At 50.2% G+C, this 22,908-nt stretch overlaps 1 protein-coding gene across 1 annotated transcript in view; it reads right to left on the bottom strand.

The window, feature by feature from the left end:
- Positions 1-22,908, bottom strand: part of UBE2O (ubiquitin conjugating enzyme E2 O) — a 49,234-nt gene that overhangs the window by 25,839 nt on the left and 487 nt on the right. The window contains exon 2 of the mRNA XM_085240298.1: positions 528-587. Coding sequence (XP_085096424.1) covers positions 528-587 — 60 coding nt within the window. The remainder of the gene's footprint in view (positions 1-527; positions 588-22,908) is intronic.

The raw sequence follows: 22,908 nt of genomic DNA, 5'->3' as shown, positions 1-22,908 counted from the left end.
TGGGACAGTGCTGCCAGTATGTCCTACAAGACAAATCTACACGTCTCAGATGTGCAGAAATACTGTAAAGCTAGCATAGAATGACTAGGGCTTAAATAGTGAAGCATAAAGGTAACAATTACAAGCTGATGATTAAAAGCCAGCTTGTTTTCTGCCAACCTAGCTGTGTCAGGTGCTTCGGTGTGTGCCTTGCTCCAGCAATGCTGGGGTTTGCTGCAGGTCTGCACTCCCCTCATCTCAGAGCAGCTTGACTTGAAACTGAAAGGACACCTGGGTGGGCAGGTTTGTCTCATGAGCTGACACTGCCAGGCTGCCTGTGCTCAGGAGACCTTTGCAGATACACAACAGCAGTGAGGCAGCCTTATCAGCATCTCATTTTCAAGGGATGCTGCTAGTTCTATTAGACACACTAAAAATAGAACACGCTCAAATCAGTACTGTTCAGTTCCATTCAGGCAATTTGGCAAGTCTGAGAAATCCATGCAGCAGCGTTATGAACAAAAAGGGACATGAAAAAGAGCACTTACACTGGAGCTCATATGTCTGACCACATCTCGAGGGACCACAGAGCGATCTTCAAGCTTCAGCTGAAGGGGAAGGAAAAAAGAGAGAGACTGGACTTAGCGTTGGCACTTAACATAGCAAACAAATGCACAGCATCTCATCCCTCTGGACTGAAGAGGCTTCCAGCACTCCCACACACTGCTGGTAGAGGAGATATCGCTGGATGGACCCAGCAATTCCTGGCCAGTTAAACTGTCCGTGTCCTTCCAGCAGTGACCCTTCAGCAAGCGGCTTCACTCATCTGAAGTCTACTTGCAGGCTGCTTCATTAAGTGTTATTAATAGGCTTAAAACAGCAAAACCCAATTCCCATCTAATGCATGACAAAAATGCTGTATGAGGGATACTGTTCTCAGCATACTAATGGGGAGGACACAAGGCTGCTTGGTTAAGATTTCCCCCTGCAGAACAGGGCCACTTCTCATCTGCATTTCAGTGCTCAGGAGCATATTTGCATCAATCTGAGCTCTGCAAACACATTAACTACATACCATGCATTTCAGGAAGCACCACATGAGCTGTGTATCAGGGACAAAGCCTCCCTCACATCTCACTTCTAGCATTCACCCCTCTGCTCCTGCTACAGGCATCGCTTTGCTGGTTGAACCCGGCCCCAAACCCACTGTGCTTTGTCAGCATCTCATCCTAGCCCACACCCTGGCTTACAGCCTGATCTGCAAAATTAACACATAAATCCATAATCTGAGGGCAGGATCCGGAATCAAAGCAAAGCACCTGAGTATCTATTGCCTTCTTGATGGCATGTTTCAGTAAGGCAGGAAGCAAGGCAGCCAGTGAGGCTTTTAGGGCAGCTCCCGAGTCTCAGCTGCAGCGGGGAGGGAAATCTGAAGCCTCCTACAGCCCACTTCCAGCCTGGGGAAGCGTTCATAGCCTCCCACAGCCCACCAGGGCATAGACAGACATCCATTTTTATAATGCTTTCTAAAATTATTTGTTGAAGTACTGCACAGAGAGCCCTTAGCATCCAGAACAGCAGTCACAGCAATAGTCGCATTCCGGTAACTGCACACCTGTGAGCAGCAGTTTGGGGGTTTTAACTGAAGAGTTCTCTTCATGCAAAGCTCAGTGTGTAATGACAGCTTCATTTCAACACACATTAGGGCAATGCCAGATTAAACCAACTCATCACCCACCACTGAGCCGTTCTGCTTTGTTCTGTATTGAGCAACACTTTAGGCATCCCAGGTAAAGCAGGGAAGCTGTTCAAGCATTCCCTTCCCAGTCATTCACACCTGAAGGATATAACCATGCAGTTTCTTCCAAAAGCAAAGCATTTCTCTGCAGGGGACTGCACTTAACCTGCTCTCTGATGGCTCTCTTTGCAAAGGCAGCACGACTATTTTCAGCTCTGTGCACCAGACCCACCTGCCTCAGTTGCTAGGATAAGCAAGCCAAGGAATAGGCAGAACACCAGCCCAGAAATAAATACTTTGCAGGTCTGGTATCATGCTAAGACCATAAAAGACACAAAACCCAACCAGAGCACAGTAGAGTGGCTGTTCCTGAACACAAAACATGCAGTCACTCTTCCCCTCCTATGGAATCCCTGCGATGCGATCATCATCCATGGGAGGTCGGCCTCTCACTCAGCAGCCAGGGAGCTCAGCACTGGATACACTTTTAAAATAGGGACTTACAGCCCAGCTGCCATATTTGCCTCCATGAAAGTCAGTATTAACATGGCTCAAGTCTTCCGCTCCAGCCAAGTGCTTTGCCCATAGCCCCAGGAACAAGAACTCCCAGCTCCCCAGAGATGCACTCACCAGCTCAGCAACCTCCAACACCTCACATTCCAGGGATGTTCTGCTTGTGTTGCCCTCTCATCTTTTTTTATCCACTTTACCTACGTTCAAAAAGCCAACGATGCTCATAACAACACATTTCACCCAGGCAGAAAGGCACGGCCAGCACACACAAGCCAGATCCGTGGGTTAAGCACCACTACAAGACAAGCAGCTCCAAGAGGCACAATGGTTTTGGCACTCAATTGCTGCCCTGTACTCAGTACTGCTTTCCAGTACTCAGCACTGAAGCAGTGTCCAAGCTCAGGGGCACACCACCAAAGCAGGAACACCTGGGCTGCTCCACCAGCTCTGGCCATACTCCGCACTGCACTGGGGTGGTGCAAAGCATCTGGGTTTTTGCTTAGGGAACGAGCACCAACATAATCACGTCCCCACTCTCAGCTGAATACTCTCACTTGATGGGAAGCTGGGCAGCTGCTGTCCCTTGAAACTGGGAGATAGGAAAGAGCATTACACCATTAAGCCCCAGTAGCTTTTGCTCAGCCCAATGATTTCTTACATCAGCAATCAGCACACCTTTCCCACAGTCACTGCCTGCTGCTCCCACACACACCAGCACACAGCTCAGGGGCTCCTTACCACGCTCAGAGGACTTCATTTCTCCATGCACCGTGCAGACGAGCCGTGCTGGGCAACTCCACAGCACAGCATAGGCACTGGGATGGCTGGGACCTCTCACCACTGCAATCCACCCTGGCTCAAGGCAGACCATGTCACGGGTCAGTGCCTTCAATATGCAGAGGCACAAAGATTTGGGAGCACATGTTCCATGTGGGTGAGCCATGGCAGTGCAACTTCTGTATTTCTGCTCAGCTCCCAGCACTGCCCAGCTCAGCCTGGCTGTGAGGATGACACCTGATCCAGCACAGCTCTTGCCAACAGCAAGTTAAACCGAGTTCACAGCGTGTCACTGCTGTCTCTGACAGCTGCAATGTTTGCCCAGTGAAAAATCAAACCTGGGAAAGGTGCTGGTGTGATCCCACAGCCCCTATCTCCAACATAGCCCCTATGCCAGACACAGGTTTAATCCCCTACAAGAACTCCAGGAATAAACACACAAGCACAAAGGAGAAAAAGCAGCAGACACCCACCCTTCCCTTTGGTGACTGCTTATATCTAACAGATATGAAGGCACAACTGCTGGACGTGAAGCCTCTGCAGCTGGCTGTGCTGCTATGTGATAGATGAGCTCCCCCAGCTGTGACCCACCAGCAGCCACACGGACTCTGTGCAGCATGGAAGTGCTTCCACATGAGCAAAGCAGAGCTGGGGAGCAGCACAGCAGCAGCAGCCTGGCTTCCAGGCCCTGACCAGCACAGACCTGCAGCTCTTTCTTGGCTCTTTCTCCATCTTGCACTTCCCAGCGCTCTCCTCACCCAGCTTGTGTAACTGTTCTCACTTAAGCCATCTCCACACACTCCTGCTGAATTTGCAAATAAAGATAGAGAAAGCATTACTTGCAATTTTATAAAGCCTGTCCTGCGATAGGGACAGCCAGCTGAAAGGCAATAGAAAAAAAAACATCTTGCAGATCCAGCATTGCCCAAAGGTCTCCTTGTAAGCTAGGCTGAGGTGTTATACATGGAACACATCACTGTTGTTTTCAGTCCTTAATTTTTATTTTAAACTCTGGCTGCACACCCAAACTGCTTCAGCTACACCAGCAGCACGGCAATCAACGCAAGCTGTTTATTTAAACCCAAACGAGGTATCCAGAACAGCAAGCCAGCTGTCCAAATGCAGCACGGAGGCACAGAGTTAGGTGACAAAGGTTCAGAATTTCAAAGATCCCAAACATCTGAAGCTGAGATGTTTTAAAGAGAATTTCAGCATCAAAACTACCGGCGGGACCAAACACAACTCTTAGAAAAACATGCTCTGCACGCAGAGCTCACCCCTCTCAAAAGACATTTCTATTACACTGATCATACTGTGCTGCACAGGAGCTGTCTGGAAAGCAGGAGAAGAAAGAAGGCAGGAGGAGAATCCTGCAGAAGATGAGCCTTGGTTTACTCTGACTTGAAGCAGCTGCAGGCTCCCAGGCAGGAGCTGTTCTGGGGAAGGAAGGAGGGAAAGGAGGAGGAGGTAGAACAAAGAGCACTGGAAATTCTAGCTTCCAAGGACCAAAGCTGCATGACCTCAAAGAGCAGAAGAGCTAGGAAATAGAAAGCAGACGGTTTGACAGCAACCCTTGTGGGATGAGACTGAATGGCAGCGAGACTGGCAAAGTTCTGCCCTGCCAAACCCCACCCAGGAGTGTGTGCAGCTTGTGGCCCTGCCAGGCAGACCATCAGAGAGAGTACAGAGAACATTCAGTTAGAAATTGTACCGAGAGCTTCAAAAACATTCAGCATGGCCTGCAATGAATTAACTGTCAGGACTCACGAGCGCGTCATTCAGAACGTACAGTTCCCCTCTGGACTGCCAGGACAGGGAAGGACAGCAAACAGGACCTTCGTTTCCTACACTCGGCACAGTTGGTGAGGCTGTTCTGGGCCGTGCAAACACTGCTCTGCACGAGGTCAGGGTGATGAACAACTCCAGGGGCAGAAGGACAAAGCGACGGTCGCTAAAATTCTCCCTAAAGAAATGCTTTAAAGGACTTCACAGAAGCTCAGATGGCATCGACGGTGCTCCAGCACTACCTGCAGACTGCTGACATTACAACTCTTGCTCATGACACCACGCAGGTGCCAACCCTCTGGCACTCAGCATGATGTGGGACGCATCGCCCACCCTAGCCTAAGCAGCACCGAAGCAAACTTTGGGTTTAATCTTACTGTGCAGCCAGCACGTGTTCAAATCAGTAGAAGGCAGTACCTAGAGGTTGCCCACAAGGATCCAACTGCCAGCAGCAGCCTCAGCCCCATGCTGCCATGGAAGTACCGAGCCTTTCTTGCAGGCCCTTTGCTTACAGCAACGTGTTCTCACTCCCAGCAAACACCTCCAGGTCCTATGGCAGCAGGAGACCAAGGGGCCCTGCTTTCCTTTTCCCTGAGAGGCTCTGCTTTCATTGCTTTCATTTTCCAACAGGAATTTAGCTAAAAAATAAAAATAATATATATATATATATATATATATATATATGAGTAAATCATTAGATGCAGCAAAATTCCATTTAATTATAACATGGGTAAATACAGTGCTCAGAGCAGAGGAATCTGGCTTCATAATAAATCTCAGCAAAGTTAATCTTTTACTTGGATTTCCCTCATCCTAGAATGTCAAATGCTATTTATTGTACCAGTAACAGATCATTTCTGTAGCTCTGCAAATGCACATGACATTTTGGAAATCACTGCAAGACGTTCCCTGGCCTGATGAGCCCATGGATCCAAAAAGGAAGGCTGAGAACCTGGCAATAACTAAAGGAAGGAAGATGAGAAGGCAAGAAGGTTATCAGGCTGCTGTTGGATGGAGAGGAGGAAGTCTGAAAGCATTTCCCAGCGGAAGGAGCATGGACCTGGCAGAAGTGGCTGGGAGGACAGGGGCAGCAGTGGACATTGACCTGAGCTGCACGGAGCCACTGCTCCTCTGCTTTGCTCGGAAAGAAAATAGCTTTGGAGCGGGCAGCAGTGCCTTCAGCTTGTCATCCCCACACCTCTGCCCTGCCTGCAGAAGCCTAGCACTGTCAGTCATCACAGAAGGGACGAGGCAATGGGAAACCCACCTGTGGGAGCTGAAGGAGGGGTAGAGCGGCCAGGACAAAAAGCTTTACAAAACTGTACAACAGACCTGAAAGAGAACCCAGGAACAGCGCAATAATGGTGCTTAGCATAAAGATATGGAAGTCAGTGCCTGCACTGACAGCCCTGCTTCCCACACGCAGCCTCTGGGGCAGCTGTCCCTAACACACAGCCCAGGCAGCCCCCAACCCGCTCCCCCCGGAGCAGTGCTACACAGCCCCCACCTGCTGCCTCACAGTAAGATGGCTGATTAAAAGCAGCCCTTCTCCTACCACCTCTGCCTAAGAATCTGAGAAAAGCTTGATAAAGAGCAGAGATCCGGCACCAGATGGCACTGTTACCTGAAAAAACCCACACGAGACTGCAGCTAAGAGACACAGGAGATGCTGGCTGGAAGCAGGCAGCATTTTGCCTATAGAGCAGCCAACACCTCTTGCAGATGGGCTCATTCCTCCTCCAGAGCCTCGTGTGAAGCAGGCTGGAGCTGCAGTGCCCTTCGGTGGGGAGGCAGCACTGCCCTGTGCAGACATGCTGACCCTGCTGAGCGATGCCTGGTTCAGCAATGGGAACCTCAGAAAGTGCCTGCAGACAGGGGCTGTGCTGGCCTTTGTGGAAGGATCTCCAGAGTTAGACTCCATAAGTGGATCTAAAGAACAAGATGTACTTGCTTGCTGGAAGAGCAACCCCAAAGGAGAAGCTGCTCTGGGCACTCCCTACCCAAGGAGCACACAGCCAGCAGCCCAATCTCTGGGAATCCAGCAGCCATGCTGGTGAAGCTGTGCTCCTCCCTGTGTGGAGGAGCCTAGCAGCGTCCCTAGCAGCTCTCTGATTTACCTGAAGCAAAAGGATTCTTCAAATCATTGCCTCAGGATGGAGATGGTGGTTACCATGCAACAGGTTCTTCGTTGCTGGGCTGCATCCGTGCTGTAGGAATCAGTCACTGACCGCTGGGAGCATGTGGGGCACACAGCAATGCACACGGGGAGCTGAATGCTGCCCCAGTGCTAACACCTGCCTTGCAAAAGGTGCCAGGGAACAACAAGAGGGAGACGAGACGCAGAGACAGAAAATCACTGTGCCTCCTTTCCAGCTGGTTAGCTCATACACCGCTGCTGCGAATACAAACCAGCCATTTAAATTAGCTTCTAATTGTTCACAATTATTCTGAGACGGCAAGACCTGCAAAGAGCTTTGAGGCAACAGGCAAGGAAGGAAGAACAGTTTAAGGTGACTTAACATGATTCACAGACTCGTGTTTTTTACAAGCCTCAGCTGCAGCAATGCTGCCAGACCAACAGCCCCCAACACGTGCTCCGTGTGCATTGCCACTCTTTCCTCCTCACAGTTTTGGACTGGTTCAAAAACCAAAATAATAATAGCTGGGCCTACAGGCTTTGCACACACACAAGTGGTTTGAGCAGCATTAGGGGACTGATGCCAGACACACACTAATGCTCAGATTCCTTCTTATTCAGTAGTAGTTTGGACACACAGCTACGCACTGCCACAAGCTGAAACTCTCATCCAGTTGGTAAGGAACTTAACTGAACTGAAGTGGGGTTATTTTATGGAGCAAACAGCCTCCTGGAGCAGAAAAAAAACCACGCAGAAAACCCATGTATAAATAGCTCGAGCTGAAAGCACAGCAGTGCTGTGTCATGGCACGCTCCCGAGCAGCCCTGGGCAGCGAGCACACAGAGCTGAGCCATTTCTCCTGCCCTGCAATGGAAGCACTCCTCCAGACAGGCACACACGGCTCACCTCACCCCCAGTGCTCCAGCACAGAGCAAAGGCGAGCGGTGATTCAGGGGGTGCAATGGCTAGCACTGCTTGCATGCCACAGCGAGTGCTCTGCAATGGCTTTCTGTTACCTAACAATGCCTTTTGAGCCAGATGCATCCACTGTAAAGTCAGGTATCGTTAAAAAAAATAAAAATAAAAATTCAAAACCTTTACAACCAGCTCATGCAAAGTCTGGAATGCTACAGAGAGCCCACCCTGAATTCAGTGCCAGCACGGACACCCCGTGCAGCATTCATTCCTGACAAACAGCAAAGCCACTCCCCTGGCTCACACTGCAGATGAGAGTGTGTGAATGCTGCTGGGACAATGCAGCACAATTGCATCATTGCCCAAAAAAAAAAAAAAAAAACAACCAAAAAACCCTCAGCTGCATTTTCTATTCACTGATGGAGCTCCAATTATGCCTCTCATACAGAAGTGCTGTATTGGCTGTTACAAAAAGGCACGGACCCTACGGAATCCATATGAGGGCTCTGATTTCACAATGGAGTTTCTGCCACTGCTGTGCTGTTCCACAGCTTTTTATACCAGAAGGGAATCCACCACTTGCAGAATGGCCGGGGGAGATGCAAACATCTCCAACCAGAGCAGGCTGAACTCACTGTTAGTGCACCCTGCAACACAACAGCAAACGACCTCCCGTTCCCTTCATTAACTGAGAAAACCCCCAGGGATTGGTGACAGCAATGATGTAACAGGGACAGGGCTGAGAGAGCCTTCCAGAGCCTGACCTAACACTCCTGGAACCACATTTGATGCGATAATAATTGAAGATGACAAACCTGGGGATCTTTGCTTGCCCCATCTCTTAGCTGAGCAAGCAGAAAGCCCCCCTGTGTGGCTCTGCAGTCACAGAGCTGGACGTGACACAGAAGCCAGAGAAGCCAGATGTCCTGATTATTATTTTTCCCTATTAAAGTCCACTGAATTTTTATTCTAAACATGCTGAAGGTGAATTAAGTGCCCCCCTGTATATGGGTTTTATGGGTAAAATCTTTTGTATCTGCAATAGTCCTTGTCAGCCTGGTGTCCTCTGGATGCAGAACGTGGACAATAAGCAGACTGCAGGACCAAGGTGTTCAGACCCAGCTCAGGCTCCAGAAGGGCCCACAGTCTCCCAGGGACATGAGGCACCTCTGGGTCAAGCAGAAGATCTCCTGTTCCCTAAGAACATCCCTAAGAAGCATGCCACTGCCCCTTGGTTGGGATCTGTGCTAAAAGCATTCCACTGCCCCTTCCTAACAGATCTTAGAGGCAAGAGCAAGGGGAGGGTTGACTTAACAGAACTCAGCACGTAATTATCCTCCTACAAATGCAAAAGACAGCACACAGCAGGTAACACCACCTGGAAGCACCTGGAAGATGTCTCAGAGCAGAGCTGGTTACAAAGGATGCTCAGATAGCATCGGAATGCACCACATTTGACTCAACAGCTCTCACAAATACTGTGCACTTAAAGTGCATTTGTCCCCCTCCATCCTTCCCAGCCTTCCTTCGGCTCATTGCTCAGGCTGAGGGACAAGCTGACAGGGTTCAGTTTAAGCACCATCACCACTTCTGGGGCCTCTCCCAGGTGCAGCTCGCCAGCTGTGAGCAGCTCTGCTGAGGGCATTCGTATAGGAACAAGGGCTCACTCCAGACAGCATGAGCAATAGGCAGTAAAGGCCTGCTTGCCTCAAGTCAGCAGATCTGCCTCCAAACACACAGAGAGGCTATGCTTTTTCCCCTTTCTTTAATAAGAAAAGCATTTGCCTTTCAGAGCAGAAAGGCACCGACTCCCAGCACAGACACAGAACTCCATACCTGTGCTAACAGCCTCTTGGGGATGTCGTCACCGGGAGGGAAAAGTGCTGAAGGGGAATGATGGAGCTCATCAGTTCCAAAGGCACTGATCCCCATCCCAGCAGGGCTCCAAGAGGATGCTCTGTACATCTGGATGCCTTCACATCTACACACCCAATAAAAACAGTCTGGAGAACAAATAATCAATGGCCACCGTCTGCAAAATACATTTTACCTTCTTAAACCAAGTCAGTTATCCTTGACAGGGAGCCCCATATTTCCTGGAACTGTAATTCACTCCACGTCTACTTCCTACAGTGACTTTTTTATGAGGATATATCGCTGTGAACACAAACAGGGAGAAAGGGAGCATTTTGCTTTAGCACCAGGCTGTTATGGGCTGTACACGTAATGTGCTCCTGGCTTTAATGACTTTGGTTATCACAGAGGGCTTCCAGCCCATCACAGCCCCAATGAAACATTGAGCCATAAACGCAGTTGGAGTTTGCAAACAGTACAGCAAAACACCCTCAAGATGATTTAGAAAGCTGTGCTGTGACAGCTGGAGAGGTGCTCTGCTCCCTCCTCCTCTCAAAGCCCAGGTTGGACAACCTCTGCCTGAATGCCACGGGGGGAGCAGCCCTGGCAGCCCTGCAAAGATGGGCAAAGCTGGCAGCAGACTGCAGGGCACCCAAGAGCCAGGTGGCAGGAAGGTAGCTGAGCCTTAGGCAGCTGTATAAGGGCTGTCATTCCTAGTGAGAAATAGAAGATATGTACCCCCTCAAAGCTGTCCCTACTCACTGACTACCACTGTATATTGGTCAGATGAGGCAAGGTCCCTACGAGGACACGCAACAGCCCAGACCAAGTCAGCCCAGCCTCGAGCAGGATGCTCCCATGCTCACACACATACACACACACACACACACACACACACACGTGTGCAGCTCCATCAGCCCCTCAGGGTCAGCTGGCACTGGGATGGAACACGGAAGCCAGGAAGGAAGCCATGCATCATTACACAGGGAACAAGAAGTCAGAACAAAGCATTTCACCTGCAGGTAAACACTCTGCATAGAAAACTCAAGATACTGTCAATATTAAGAAGTGTGCCAAGCATACACAGAGAAAGCAGTAAAAAGGATTTTTTTTTTGCCTTCCATATGAAATGACATGCTTTGTTCTTAGTAGAAACTTAAAACGAAAAGCACCTGATGCAGCAGAAAGCCACAGCGAGAGGCCTTCAGGCGTGAGCATCTGCACAACACACAGCCAGCCCTACAACTGCTGCTGACAGGCATTCCTTACCTGTGCCAGGTTTGTGGTGGTACACAGTGTACGTGGCACATCGTGCACCCCCAGCAGCTGCACCCAGCATACAGGAAGCATCGCCTTCAACACGCAGCACTACTCAATTCACCCGTCCAGATTCATATCTTATTCCCTGCAGCTCCATGCTGGGCTCACACTGCCATGCATGCAGCATTCCGTTATCCTATCAGGTGCTTAACTCACACCTCCACTCCTTCAGCCTTTACCCATGGCCTCGGGCACTGCCAACACAGATTTGGACACAGGGCACACTGTCAGGGTGCCTGACCTGCAGCCTTCAGGACCACGTGCCATGCCATTTAGCAGGGTTGATGCTGCTGCTTAATTAGGTTTGCTTAATGACTCATATAAACAGTGTATATGTAAGAACAGGTTTCCCATCAGCGTGAGGACCTCACTGGATTATCTAGGTGAAACGCTGCCTTACAATGAAGTCTCTTTTTCATTCTACATACTTAACTCTGACCTACATTCCCCTGCTCGAGGGAGGCCCATCTCCAAAGGGGATGCTGGCTGCTCAGCTCCAGCACTTCAGCAGGGATGGATGGAGCAGCCTTGTGTCTCTCCAGATCCAAAACAACATGTGGAAGCTCCAGGAGAGAGCACACAAAGCCACCAGGTGCAGATCGGAGCAGGCAAAGCTGCAGCCTAACCACAGCCCACTGGCAGAGATGCACAGAGCCCAAGGAGCCCCGCCAGCCACTTTGTTGTGCAAGGTGAAGCTGCAATCAGATTTGAGAAAGGCAAAGCCAGGCGGCTTTGGGACAGGACAGCAGCTCCAACCCTAAGCTGCCAGGGCTGTAATTAGGGCTGCATGCCGAGAGGAGCAAAAAAAGGCAGGGAGAAAGCAACATGGCTCTTTTACACAGTGGTCCTCCATGGAGCCATGGAGGCTGGGGACAAGGTGGGCTCCCACGGGAAGAGCCCTCAGCTGAGGTCCCCTTGTGCAGAGAGCATCCCCTGCCCAGCAGTGGCCAAACTGAGGGTTCAGCTCTGTCACCCAGAGTTGGTGCAGACAGCTGTGTGACAGCCCTAAGGGCTGCTCAATACATCTGCTGTAAACTGATCTCATCTCTTCACTGCGACGTTCACACCTTCAGATAAGATAAGGCAGTTCTTCAGGACCCACCTCTGCATGAGTTGTGCTGACAGATGTCTCTATTGCAGTGCTGCAATAACCAGCAGCCTATGGATGGAACAGCAGACAGCCATACACTTCTCCATTCTGAAAACTGCACTTTCAACCCGTGGGAGAATGGCAAACACTGCTTTCCTGAGTGAGATTTTAAGGAAACTGGCATCTGCAGCCCTCAAAAGGAGCCTGCAGCTGAATCCTTACCAGATCTATGTCCTTCAGGGAAAGCACATACATGCTGTTTCAGCCCCAAATACGGAGTTCCTCCTAGCTTTCAGGTCACTCAACAAACGAGGCTGGGATGGGAGCACAAAGATGGGAGCTCGCAGTGGTCATTATTTGGTGGCGTGGCACACGTTGTCCATTGGTGCCTGCATCTCCTGCCCTGGCCACGTTCCAGAACCTTGGTGTGATTGCAGTGTCACAGCTACAGCACCGTGCAGGAGTCAGCACTGCTCCTCCTTGATAGTCACAGGCAGAGCACGACTTGGGAGCACCTTCAAAAGTGCCCCGGGCTTTGAATATTGAGAGATTTGTTACCAGCCCCTTCCTAACTCACCTAACGAAGCACTAACGTGCACAAAAGCAGAGAAACGAAACAGGACATCTTGCTAAAAACAAGTTGCTGATGTGGGTGAGAGGAGGACAATCCATAGGACTGTGTGACATCTCAGCAACTGCTGGAACTGAGCACCAAGAAGCCCCTGCAATAACAGCTCCCTGCAGCCACGCAGGTGTCAGCAGAGGGATTTCACCACTGCTCAGGGCTCCAATCACAGACTGCATGTTGTCACCTGTGATTAAAAGCTCTTCCTTTCCCCAGTCTCTGAAGCAGATTTGCCACTTTGCTAAATCACAGCCCAGCTGACCATGACAAGCACCTCCTATTCTTGCAAGCCTAAAATAAACTCCAAGGCAACGTTTAAATGAGGTGAAGCCAGAAGCAGCAGCACCAGCTACACAAACAGACACACCACTAACCTTGTGGTGCTCCTAGCGGGGCCTTATTTTCACATGGGAACACAACAAACATCCTTTGTTTTACTCTTCAGAATGCAGATAACCCCAACTACTGCACTTCCAGCCCCCTTCTAGCTCACATACCAGTGCTATTCACTGGTGGAAGACCTAAAAACAAAGCTCGGTGTTGCAGTAGCTGCAACAAACCTGATGTTACAGCACAGCAGGAGCCAGTTGAGCCACCAGCCAAGATCCCTTCCTAGCATGCTCAATAGCAGAAACAGGTTGGACAGTGATGCTACAGACATCACTCTGTGCCTACTCCTTGATCTTTTGTTCCAAGCCTTCATTTAAGCACTGCCAGCAGTACAGACCACAGGCAGCCACCCCGTGCTGAACTGGAAAGGAGCTAAGTTAGCAACACAACTGGGAACAAACTGCACTCTGCAAGGATTCCTTTGACTGCTCTCCAAACAAGTGGGATGGACTCTCACTTTGCTGTCATCACTGCACCCACAGCACCAAGCAGATGCAGATGTTGAGCTGCACAGCAGGCTTCAAAGACTTCACAAATGCCTTCACAGAAGGCCTCTCTAGCTCAAATGGGGTGAGCACAAAGATCCCAGTTCCAAAAAGAGCTCTGCCCACTGTTTGCTGCCCCCACCCCACACTTACCCTGAGCTGCGTGAGAGCAATGCTCAGAAGCAGCAGCAGAGCAGAACCTGCTACCTCTCCAGGCCATCATTTCACTCCCTCGAGGATTCCTCTGACAGCAAACACTTCTCAGTGCCAGATTAGAGGAGATTAAGATAAACTCAAATTAAACCACCACGAGAGAAAGTTCAGGTTCATGTCAGTCACTGCAGGCAGTGAAGCACACAGCTGGAACTGCAGAGGCAGGTTGGGTGGAGCAGCTCACCCATAGGCTATGGCCAAGGAGGTTAAATACACCTTGTCAAACCCAAGGGCTCTCCAGCAGTTTCCAATCACACTGAGAAAAAAACCCACCTGTTTTTGCAGTGAGCACTCACTTTGCAGCAAGCATGGCAGCGCTGGGAGCTCTCAGATAAGAGTATTTTCCCTACAAACCTGCAGGGCTGTACATGTGCTAATCAGAAAGGCGGCTGTAATCTGAAAAGAAAAACTGCGTGGGGCAAAAACAAAAGGAGCTGAAGCAGCACCGTGGGAGAGATGACATTAGGTGTGAATACACAGTGTGTTTCCACCTGAATGGCAATTAAAGAGGAGAATACACACGAGTGCAATGCCGACACTCGTGCCGCAGTCACTGTAAGTTAGAACTCAACTCTCCATTATTTTAATCATTGCACAAGAGCAAATGGATTCCAAATGGTAATCAGTGCCAACAGATGACAGTCTGGTACTGAACCGTGTTACTGAGAGTAGGAAAAGCACAGGCACAACATGAGTAAGGGAGCCAGGACCCTAGCCTGGGTTTGTTCCAGATCTCCAAGTGTCAACACTGGGGAGGAAGGGAGAGAAAAAAAGATTCCTCCAATTAATGGTTCTATATATGTGTTACAGCGACCGCATCAATTAACGATACTTGTGATGCTTACCTCCTATAAATTATTAACCTTCCTCTCAGATGCCTTCCAAAACAAGAAACATGAGAGCTGATGGCACAATACTCTGTGAAATACAGAGTGCTCGTAATGGAAAGCGTTAAGTTTTCATCTAATGCTGGGATCAAAGCAGCCCCAGGTGAGGAGCATTAATGCCATCCAACCAGGCCCTTGAGCTGACCAGGGCAGCAGAAACAGTTGTACTCAAGAGAACCAAACGAGACAGCTCTGTCACATCGCTGCACAACCCCTCCAGCACACAGAACTGAACAGAGGAAGCTTCCAGCCCCACAGTAAGAGGGGCAAAGGACACACAGCCCCAGGGGGACGAGGCAGCGCCCGACTCACAGCACAGCCTGAATCCTACTGTCAAACTTGCACAGTGAGCTCACAGCACTGGTACTGGTAACACTGGGCTAAAAGCATCAGCTGAATCATCATTCAACAGAAACTTTAGGATCCTTTATTTTGTAAATCCAGGAACCCAGGTATCAGGTGCTGGTATTTCCTGCACGGCGTCACTTTTATTGCTGGGTAATCCTGCAAGGTGTTCTCCTCTCTTATGTTTCAGGAACATGCAGTCTGTGCACAGGCTGGGAAGCAGGCTGGTTCATCCTGTGAGGTTTGCTGCAGTTCAGAAAGCTTCCATGGTCAGAATAACCCGGGTTTATGTCCATCCCTCCCACACTGCATTAAGTACACCTCAAGGAGGAAACATTCAATACCACCACACCTCGTTAGGAAGAGCTTCCCGAGCTCTGGAACACCAGAATGCAGCTCAGCCTGCTCTGACAGGAAGCCAATGAATCATCCACATCTGCAGAACTTCAAAAACAACAAACCCAGAAGTTTTCCAAGAAGGACAGATTCCTCCCCTCCCTTCAGCCCTGCTTTCACGCGAACTCTGCGGATCATTCACCTAGAGGAGATGGTACTTCTGCATGGGAACTCCACAGCCAGGCCCCTGCAGGCTTCCTGGGGCACGAGGACAGAAAGGCTTCTGACAGAAGCTGCTTGACTTAAGGACAGAACAATCAATTTGAAGAGCTGCTTCATTTAAAGCCAGTTACACAACCATGTAGTAACTCTAAATTTAGAAAACGTGGCTATTTTGTCTCAATTCTAACAGTGTTTCAAGGAACTTGGACTCCAATGCTGAACAGAAGCATGAATATTTCTTGCACTAGCCATGAGAACTCTTCACTTGGATGGGATGCGCATCCTACCTTCCAGGGAAAAACAACTTCCATCTTCAACAGCAGTCCGAAGAGCAAAGCCAAAAGATGACTGCATGCAGGGCCCTGCTGGAAATCTGATCAACCCTGAAAACTATTGGGCTTCCTGCACACTCACCTCCCACTCTGAAAAGCCAGATTTTAGGGGAGCAGCCAGAAGGGCAGCACAGCCAGTGCAGCAGTGAGCAGAACTCCCCTGCGAGCAGCAAGGAAGGCAGGTGCTGTTCAGGGCAGCTGAGGAGTGAAGCTGGGTAAGGAAAACACAAAGGTGCCTCTGATCTGTGCTGCTCAGGTTCTATGCCTGTAACAGCACAGCTGCTGTCAACAATTTCACTGTGGATCTAGCACTTTCTGGCTGTATTGCTTTCCTGCAAAATCCTCATAGCTTACAGCATTTATACCCAAATTAACTAAAGCTGCTAGGTTACCCATCGCTTCACACATCTGAGGAAACAAATCGAGCCTGAGTCCCTCAATAGAAAAATACATAAAATGCCACCCAGTTTCCAAGCATTCCATTTTACACATTCAGAATAACCCATGCATCATAGTTTGCAGTGAGAATAATTTGTCTAAATAGACACCTCAGTCTATAATTACACTGAGGAAGGTCAAAGGTTTTCCCACCCACACAGCTCATGCTCTCCAGCCCTGCTCAGAAAGAGTCAAATGGAGAAGGCATGACCACAGCATCAGCAAACCGAGGTCAGGGCCCAGCAGCACTGATGCAGGTGTCACCTGGAGTCACCTACAGAGAAAGTCTGTCACCTCGCCAAGGCACAGCTCCAGAGGCACTGCCACATCAACACCAGGAAACGCTTTGAAGATTAAAAACGCTACTTACTCACTAAGTATCCTTATCAGCAGAGGAGCAGGGCTGTTTCTTGAAACAAAAATGAGTCGTATGCAAAATTCTTTTATTCCCGCAGTTGTATCCTTTCAAAAGTAGGTAAAGAACCCCAAATCGGCTGAGATGGAACTAATTCCGGCTCTCCCCAAATCAGTGTACTTCACATTAAGCAGAAGGCTCAGCCACTGGTCGCTGCAGCAGGAGTGATGTGCACGCAAGTCCCAGCTTTGGGCTCCAAACTGCTGTTAGAAACCTCCAGCTCCCATCCCCTCAGCTTCAGCAGCACTCTCCCTCCAGCAGCAGAGCAAATTGCTGTGCTGGAGCTGTGCTGAGCGCAGCACCACATGGCACACGGCTGCAATTTTATGCTACAAAATGAAGGCTGCCTAACGGAGTGAGGGCAGAACCACCAGCTCCTCCTCGGCTCAGCAAGAGGCTCTGAAAGGAAACTGCTGTAATGCAAACGGAGCAGGCTCTGCTTGTTTAACTGCTGTGAATTCAATCTCTCCCTGCCTGGAAGCTTCCTGACCTGCTCTCCTGCACACCTCTGCCCTGCACACCTCCCACAGCAGCAATAGTGCTGCTCACCCACTCAGCAGGAGCTTCAGCACCAGCTGCTGAGGAACAGGAACGGAGCTTTGGCACTCCCCAAATGCCCCCAGAGCTCTATTGCATCCCACCAGGACAATGCTGCAGGCACACCTGCACCCCCCCAGCTGTCCACCACCCCCTTGCTGAGATGCAGAGGTGAGCCATGCTCACCTTATGCTCACAGCATAAGGATATAGATGCAATCCAGCTTACAGAGCTCCCCAACAAGCTGAACCATGATCACAGAGCTTCTTTGGTACAGCACAAACCTGAACAACACAGAAGGATGAAGAACCCCCCCCCAAAAAAAGAGAAATCAGTGTACAGAGATACAGATTTCTTAGGTTTAAGATCTGACCACTCACCCCTGGTTCTGGTCTCAGCAGACATGCCACGCAGTCAGGGGGAGCAGGGCTGCAGGTGCTTTTCTCTCCATAAAGTGGAGTTAAAGCCTACACCACAAAGGGCAGAAAACCAACACAGCACCACCTATTTTTTCCCTGCACAAGCATATATCCAACGCAGTTTGATATCAGAGTCCAGCTGCATCATCAAGGAGCATACAGGCTTGCTTCCACCTACACCAGCACACGTGGAAGATTCCTGCCCAGTTTCCATGTGGGCCCTGCTCTCAGCTCTCAGCAGGGCTGGCATGGATCCCACTACGCTCCTTTCAGCTTTCCCACGCAGGAGGTAAGAAAGATCCACCTGACATGCACTGAGACACCTTCTATCAAGAACTGCCTTCACCCAGTCAGCCCAATGACCTCAAAGTTAAGAGAAAATGGAAAGCGCACAGAAAAAAGCCCCAGTGCCACCACGGTGCCTCTCTGCAGGTGTTTTTGTTCCAGGACACAGTTAGCATCCTCCTAGCTCACCACAGCTCTGAAGACCTCTGGAGTGGCACACACAGCCTGCACAGGGCGGAACCTGAGCTACGTGTTGTGCATTCCAAGCACCACCACGTAAAAAGAAAAACCCACGTTGTCATCTCACATCTCAGCTCCAGGCCTTGCTGGCAAGTGTAGAAGCTTCAGCCCAAAGCAGCAGTTTGATGCTGATGGTGGGAGGTAAGGAGCCTGCAAACAACGAGGCAGGTTCCTCCCAGGGAGCATTTAGAAAGGTGTCATTGCCTTCAGAGCCCCTGAAATCCCACAAGCAATTAAACAGCCACAGGAGAAGAGGTTCTGAGCTTCGCAGATGCCAGTTATCTCCCAGCACCAACACAGATGCTGAGCATTAAAAATAGTGTCTTTGCTCTGAGGAGAGAGCTGAGGACAGCTGGCATAAGCAAGACCTTGTCCCAAAAACATCCAACAAGCTTGTACCACTTAACTTCAACAAAGGATTTTAGCCAAAAAAAGTAACTTCACAGAGTTGCTTACAGCCAGGTCCCTGCAGAAGCCTCTGCTGGAGCTGCACAGCATTTGTAAAGGAGAAACTTCAGGAGAAAGCCACAGCAAAACGCCTCACTCGTTCTCATGCAGGTATCTCAAAGCCTGGCACGGGATCCAACTGAATCCTCCCGAAGCTTTTAGTGCACCTTATGTTGTGTGCCAGTCCTAAGAGCATTGCTAATTGAGCTGCCTCTTTCCCTTCCCCTTCAGCTAACCCAGCACATTGGGAGCGAGCGCTGTGAGCCACAGAACTGTCTGCTCAAGGAGAGGCTTTGTCCATTTTAAAAATAACACTCCTGATTGGGGCTGGAGGAGCGCTAATTAATTGCTGAGCCCAAATTATCACTCAGCACACACACAAAATAACTCTCCATACAGTAACAGCACATACTGTTGTTGTGCAGCAGTCCATTCTGCAGTAAAATATTAACGATGATCCCCAAGCCGATCTGGCAAGCATCAAAGAAAGCAAAAAACCAACTTGAGAGTACATGACCTTGTGATGAGCACTTGCAGGCAGAACCATCTGACGTGGCTCCTGTTTTATGCAGAACTACAGCAATTCCAGTAAGCCCTTCCTTCCCTCCCATCTCTAATGGCTACGGATGTCAGGTGGTTTCAGAGCACCCCTGGGAGGCTGACTGAAACATCAGATGCAAGAAGAGGCTTGGATACAGCTTCACAAGTGATACAAACCAGTGCTATCAGCTTGTGGGCGCTGAATCTGAGTGCTGCACTGAGCAGCATTTACTGCTGACTCTGGAGAAGGAGCTGCACCCACACACAGCAGAACTGCCTCTTGTCACCTGCTGGACCTGAAGCGTCCTGCATCGCCGTGCTTTAGATAGTGGACACCTTGACCAGGTTTAGAGGCAGAAGGTTTTTAAGGCTCTCATCCCGCAGTTGTAAGGTGGTCACCAGTGAGGACTGGTGTCTGGTGCTCGCGCCGGGCTGGTGGTGGCTGCAAAGGGACAGAGAGGTGAAAGCACAGCCCTTCAGTGAATGGGAGCATCCCCTTCTCCCGTGGGATAAATACAAAAGTCACAATTCCTAAGTTTAGGTCAAAGAAGTGACTAGATGACAGGATTCAGACATGAAGTATTCATGCAAATACTGAGATTATGTGGGAATAACACCTCCAGAAAGTTCTCCTGCAACCTGATATTCATATCTCAATGTTTGAGGTCAAGAAATCACAGCAGTGGAGGGTGAGAAGGAACAGAAGGGCTGTGTGGGATGAAGCAGAGTTGAATTCAGACTCGAGGAGATAGCATCACAACAATTCCAGCCAGTGAGCTGATCAGCCACGGGATTTGTGCCTGGGGAGCCTCAGAAAGTTTGAACTGGGCTGCAAAGTGAAGCTGAACAGACTGAGAGCCATCCATACCAAGTGGTTTGGGAAGCTAAATGTTCCCAACAGTCCCTACAGGCTGCCATGTAAATCAGAAAGCGCTGCTGAGACACAGCATCACACCTGGGTGCTGCCACAAGCAGTTCTTCCCCGGGGCAGAGAGCAGAGCTCAAGGCAGGAATTCAGCAGCCTGCCCAGCTGAAGGCCTTCTGATAAGGCGCTGAAACACAACACCTGCACTTTCTGCTTCTCCCACCTGCAGTAGAGGCGTATCTGCCTTGCACAGGCTTTGGGAAAATGAAAGGCAGAGGAGAGCAGTGAGGCTTCCAGGTGAGGGGCAGATGGAGGAAGACAGCAGAGTTTTAAAGCACCCTATGAGACCCACTATTACCCAACCTGGTCAAGCACTTCTGCAAAGAATCCAAAGGCAGCTCAGGCGTGCAGAAGGAATATAACCTGCACCTGAGGAACTCCGAAATTAAAATCCAGCTGGGTCTGAACCTCTGCTCATTTATCAGAAAAAGCATCAGGTGCTCCCAGCAGTTAGCAATGCAACTTCTGAGCAACGCACACATCCAGCACTGCGGCAGCACCACGAAGAGAAGCAGGGTGGCTCTAGAAGCCAGAACTGCTCTGCAGGTTTGCTGGTGACAGGACTGGGGTCAGACAGGACACGGCTGGCACACCTCTCTGGAAAGGGAAGTGTTTCCTTCCAGGACTGTCTGGGTTTTACATTACTTGGCAACAATTATTTCCCTATGCTCTCAAGTGGGAAAGCAGCCGAGGAAGGCAGGAAAGGAGAACAGAGGGAAGAAATCCTGGCTCCTTTTTACTCACGTGAATGTCACGATGCTGCTAATGCCAAAGGCTCAGAAAAACCCCTCGTTCAGGTGGAAGAGCCAGTGGGCCTTTGTACCAAACACCAGCTCAAATTCAAGAGAAAGCTTCTATTACTTATTAACATCACGAATCGCGTGCTGTGGTTTAAGCAGCAGCAGCCTGCCTTCTACACCCAACAGGAGAGAACAAAAGCATTCAGCTTCTAGAGGCAACAGTAACCACGATTAGCTTACATATAGTTGAAAAAAATGATTCCTGCCCCCAGTACCCCAGTAGCTGAAAGAAAACACAGGAAAGCTCTCAGATCATAACCCAGTTTAAGTACACAGAGCAGCTTTTTGGATGGCAACAAGTGCCCTATGCAATCCTGGCTGCACCAGGCCAGGTTAGCATTCCTGAAGACATCAAACAAACTCACAGCCAAAGATGCTCGAGAGTCAGAGCTGCAGCCAGAAGACGTACCTGCAGACACAGCTGAGAACAGTGGCCACAAACCAACAAACCTCAGGCCCAGGACAACCACGTGGTGCCCATGGTTTGCTCCCCACAGCCCACACAGGGACGTCAGGCTTACCTGGTGCCATCGTGCAAAGGGACCGGGTCAGCAGACAGCCAAAAGATGTCACTTATCACCGCGAAATGGCAAGCCCCATGTATTTCCAGCAGCGTCAGGTTTGTTTTTAGTAATCCCACACTGCAGAGCAGCTTGTACACAATGCCTGGCAATTTGGTTGTTGGGCAGCTTTTCAAATGGAAAAATCAATACGGTAAGTACACCTGAATTCTTCAAGCACTTAGGAAACTTCTCCCCAGGGTCTATTACCTGAGTGCAGAGATGCCTACGCAAGAGCAGCAAGACCACAAAAAAGAAAGAAAAAGGAAGAGCATTTATTTATGTAACTGCCTTCTGATCCCCCCCAGCCCGGCTTGCCCTAATGCTGCACAAGGGCACAGCTATCCAGCGACCGAAGTCAGAATGAGCACTTTGGAATTAAGGAATCCAACACCTAAATCCATGTTTGCTCCCCCAAACCAGGGTGGCCTTGGATGCTAGAAAACACACTCCACTTTGGGCCAATCTCTGCTGCTACAGCACACAGAATTTGTATTTGAAAGCCGCAGCGATCGAAGCGTGGGAAAGAAAAGGCTTTTTTTTTTTTTTAGGTAGAAACACACAACACAGCAATATCTTCCCTTGATGCCCGTTTTCATTTTGCTTATCTCCAGTCGGTCACGTGTTTAATGACACTATCACCTAAATATAGCTCATCCTGCTACCACTCACCATCCTACCCATCACTGCAGGACCACTGCACACCTCCTGCCTGCCCTGCTGAGCTGCTGGAAGGAGGCAGAGCAGAGGGCCCGGCAGCCCCCGTGTGTGCCTCCTGCCTCGCTCAGCACAACGCCCGTGGCTGGCAGCCCCTTTGTGCTCCATCCCAGTGCCCCTCTCTCTTTTGTCTCCGTGCCGTCGGGCTGCGTGCAGCCGGGATGCCCCAGAAGCATGGAATAGAACCAGTAAGGTGTGGGAAAGAGCTCTAAAATCACCTAGTCCGGCTGTCCGACACGGCACGCTCTGTCCCTAAGCACGACATCTACTCTTAAACGCCTCCAGGGACGGCGACTCCCCCACCTCCCCGCACAGCCCATTCCATTGCCTCACCGCTCCTTCCGACTGGAAATCCTTCCTAACGCCCAACCTGCAAACCCGGCCCCGCAGAACGCAGCCGGAGGGGCGCATCCACACAGCCGGAGGACGGAGATTTACGCGCAGCTCGACCCAACGCCATAACGGCACAAACAAGGGCAGAGCCGCACGGCCGCGAGCAAACCACACGGCTGCCGTTCGGCGACGGACGGACACCGCTCCGCGCACACGGGAGGCACCGCTCCGCATCCCGGCGGGCCGAACGCTGCACCCCGCCCTCCGGGCCTCCCGCACGTCCCCCTTCCCACGCCTTCACACGGAGC

Source organism: Meleagris gallopavo, chromosome 20 (assembly GCF_905368555.1).
Source record: "Meleagris gallopavo chromosome 20, MGAL_WU_HG_1.1, whole genome shotgun sequence".
Classification (NCBI taxonomy): Eukaryota; Metazoa; Chordata; class Aves; order Galliformes; family Phasianidae; genus Meleagris; species Meleagris gallopavo.
The sequence above is the reverse complement of the archived record's forward strand: the minus strand, read 5'-3'. Positions and strand labels throughout refer to the sequence as shown.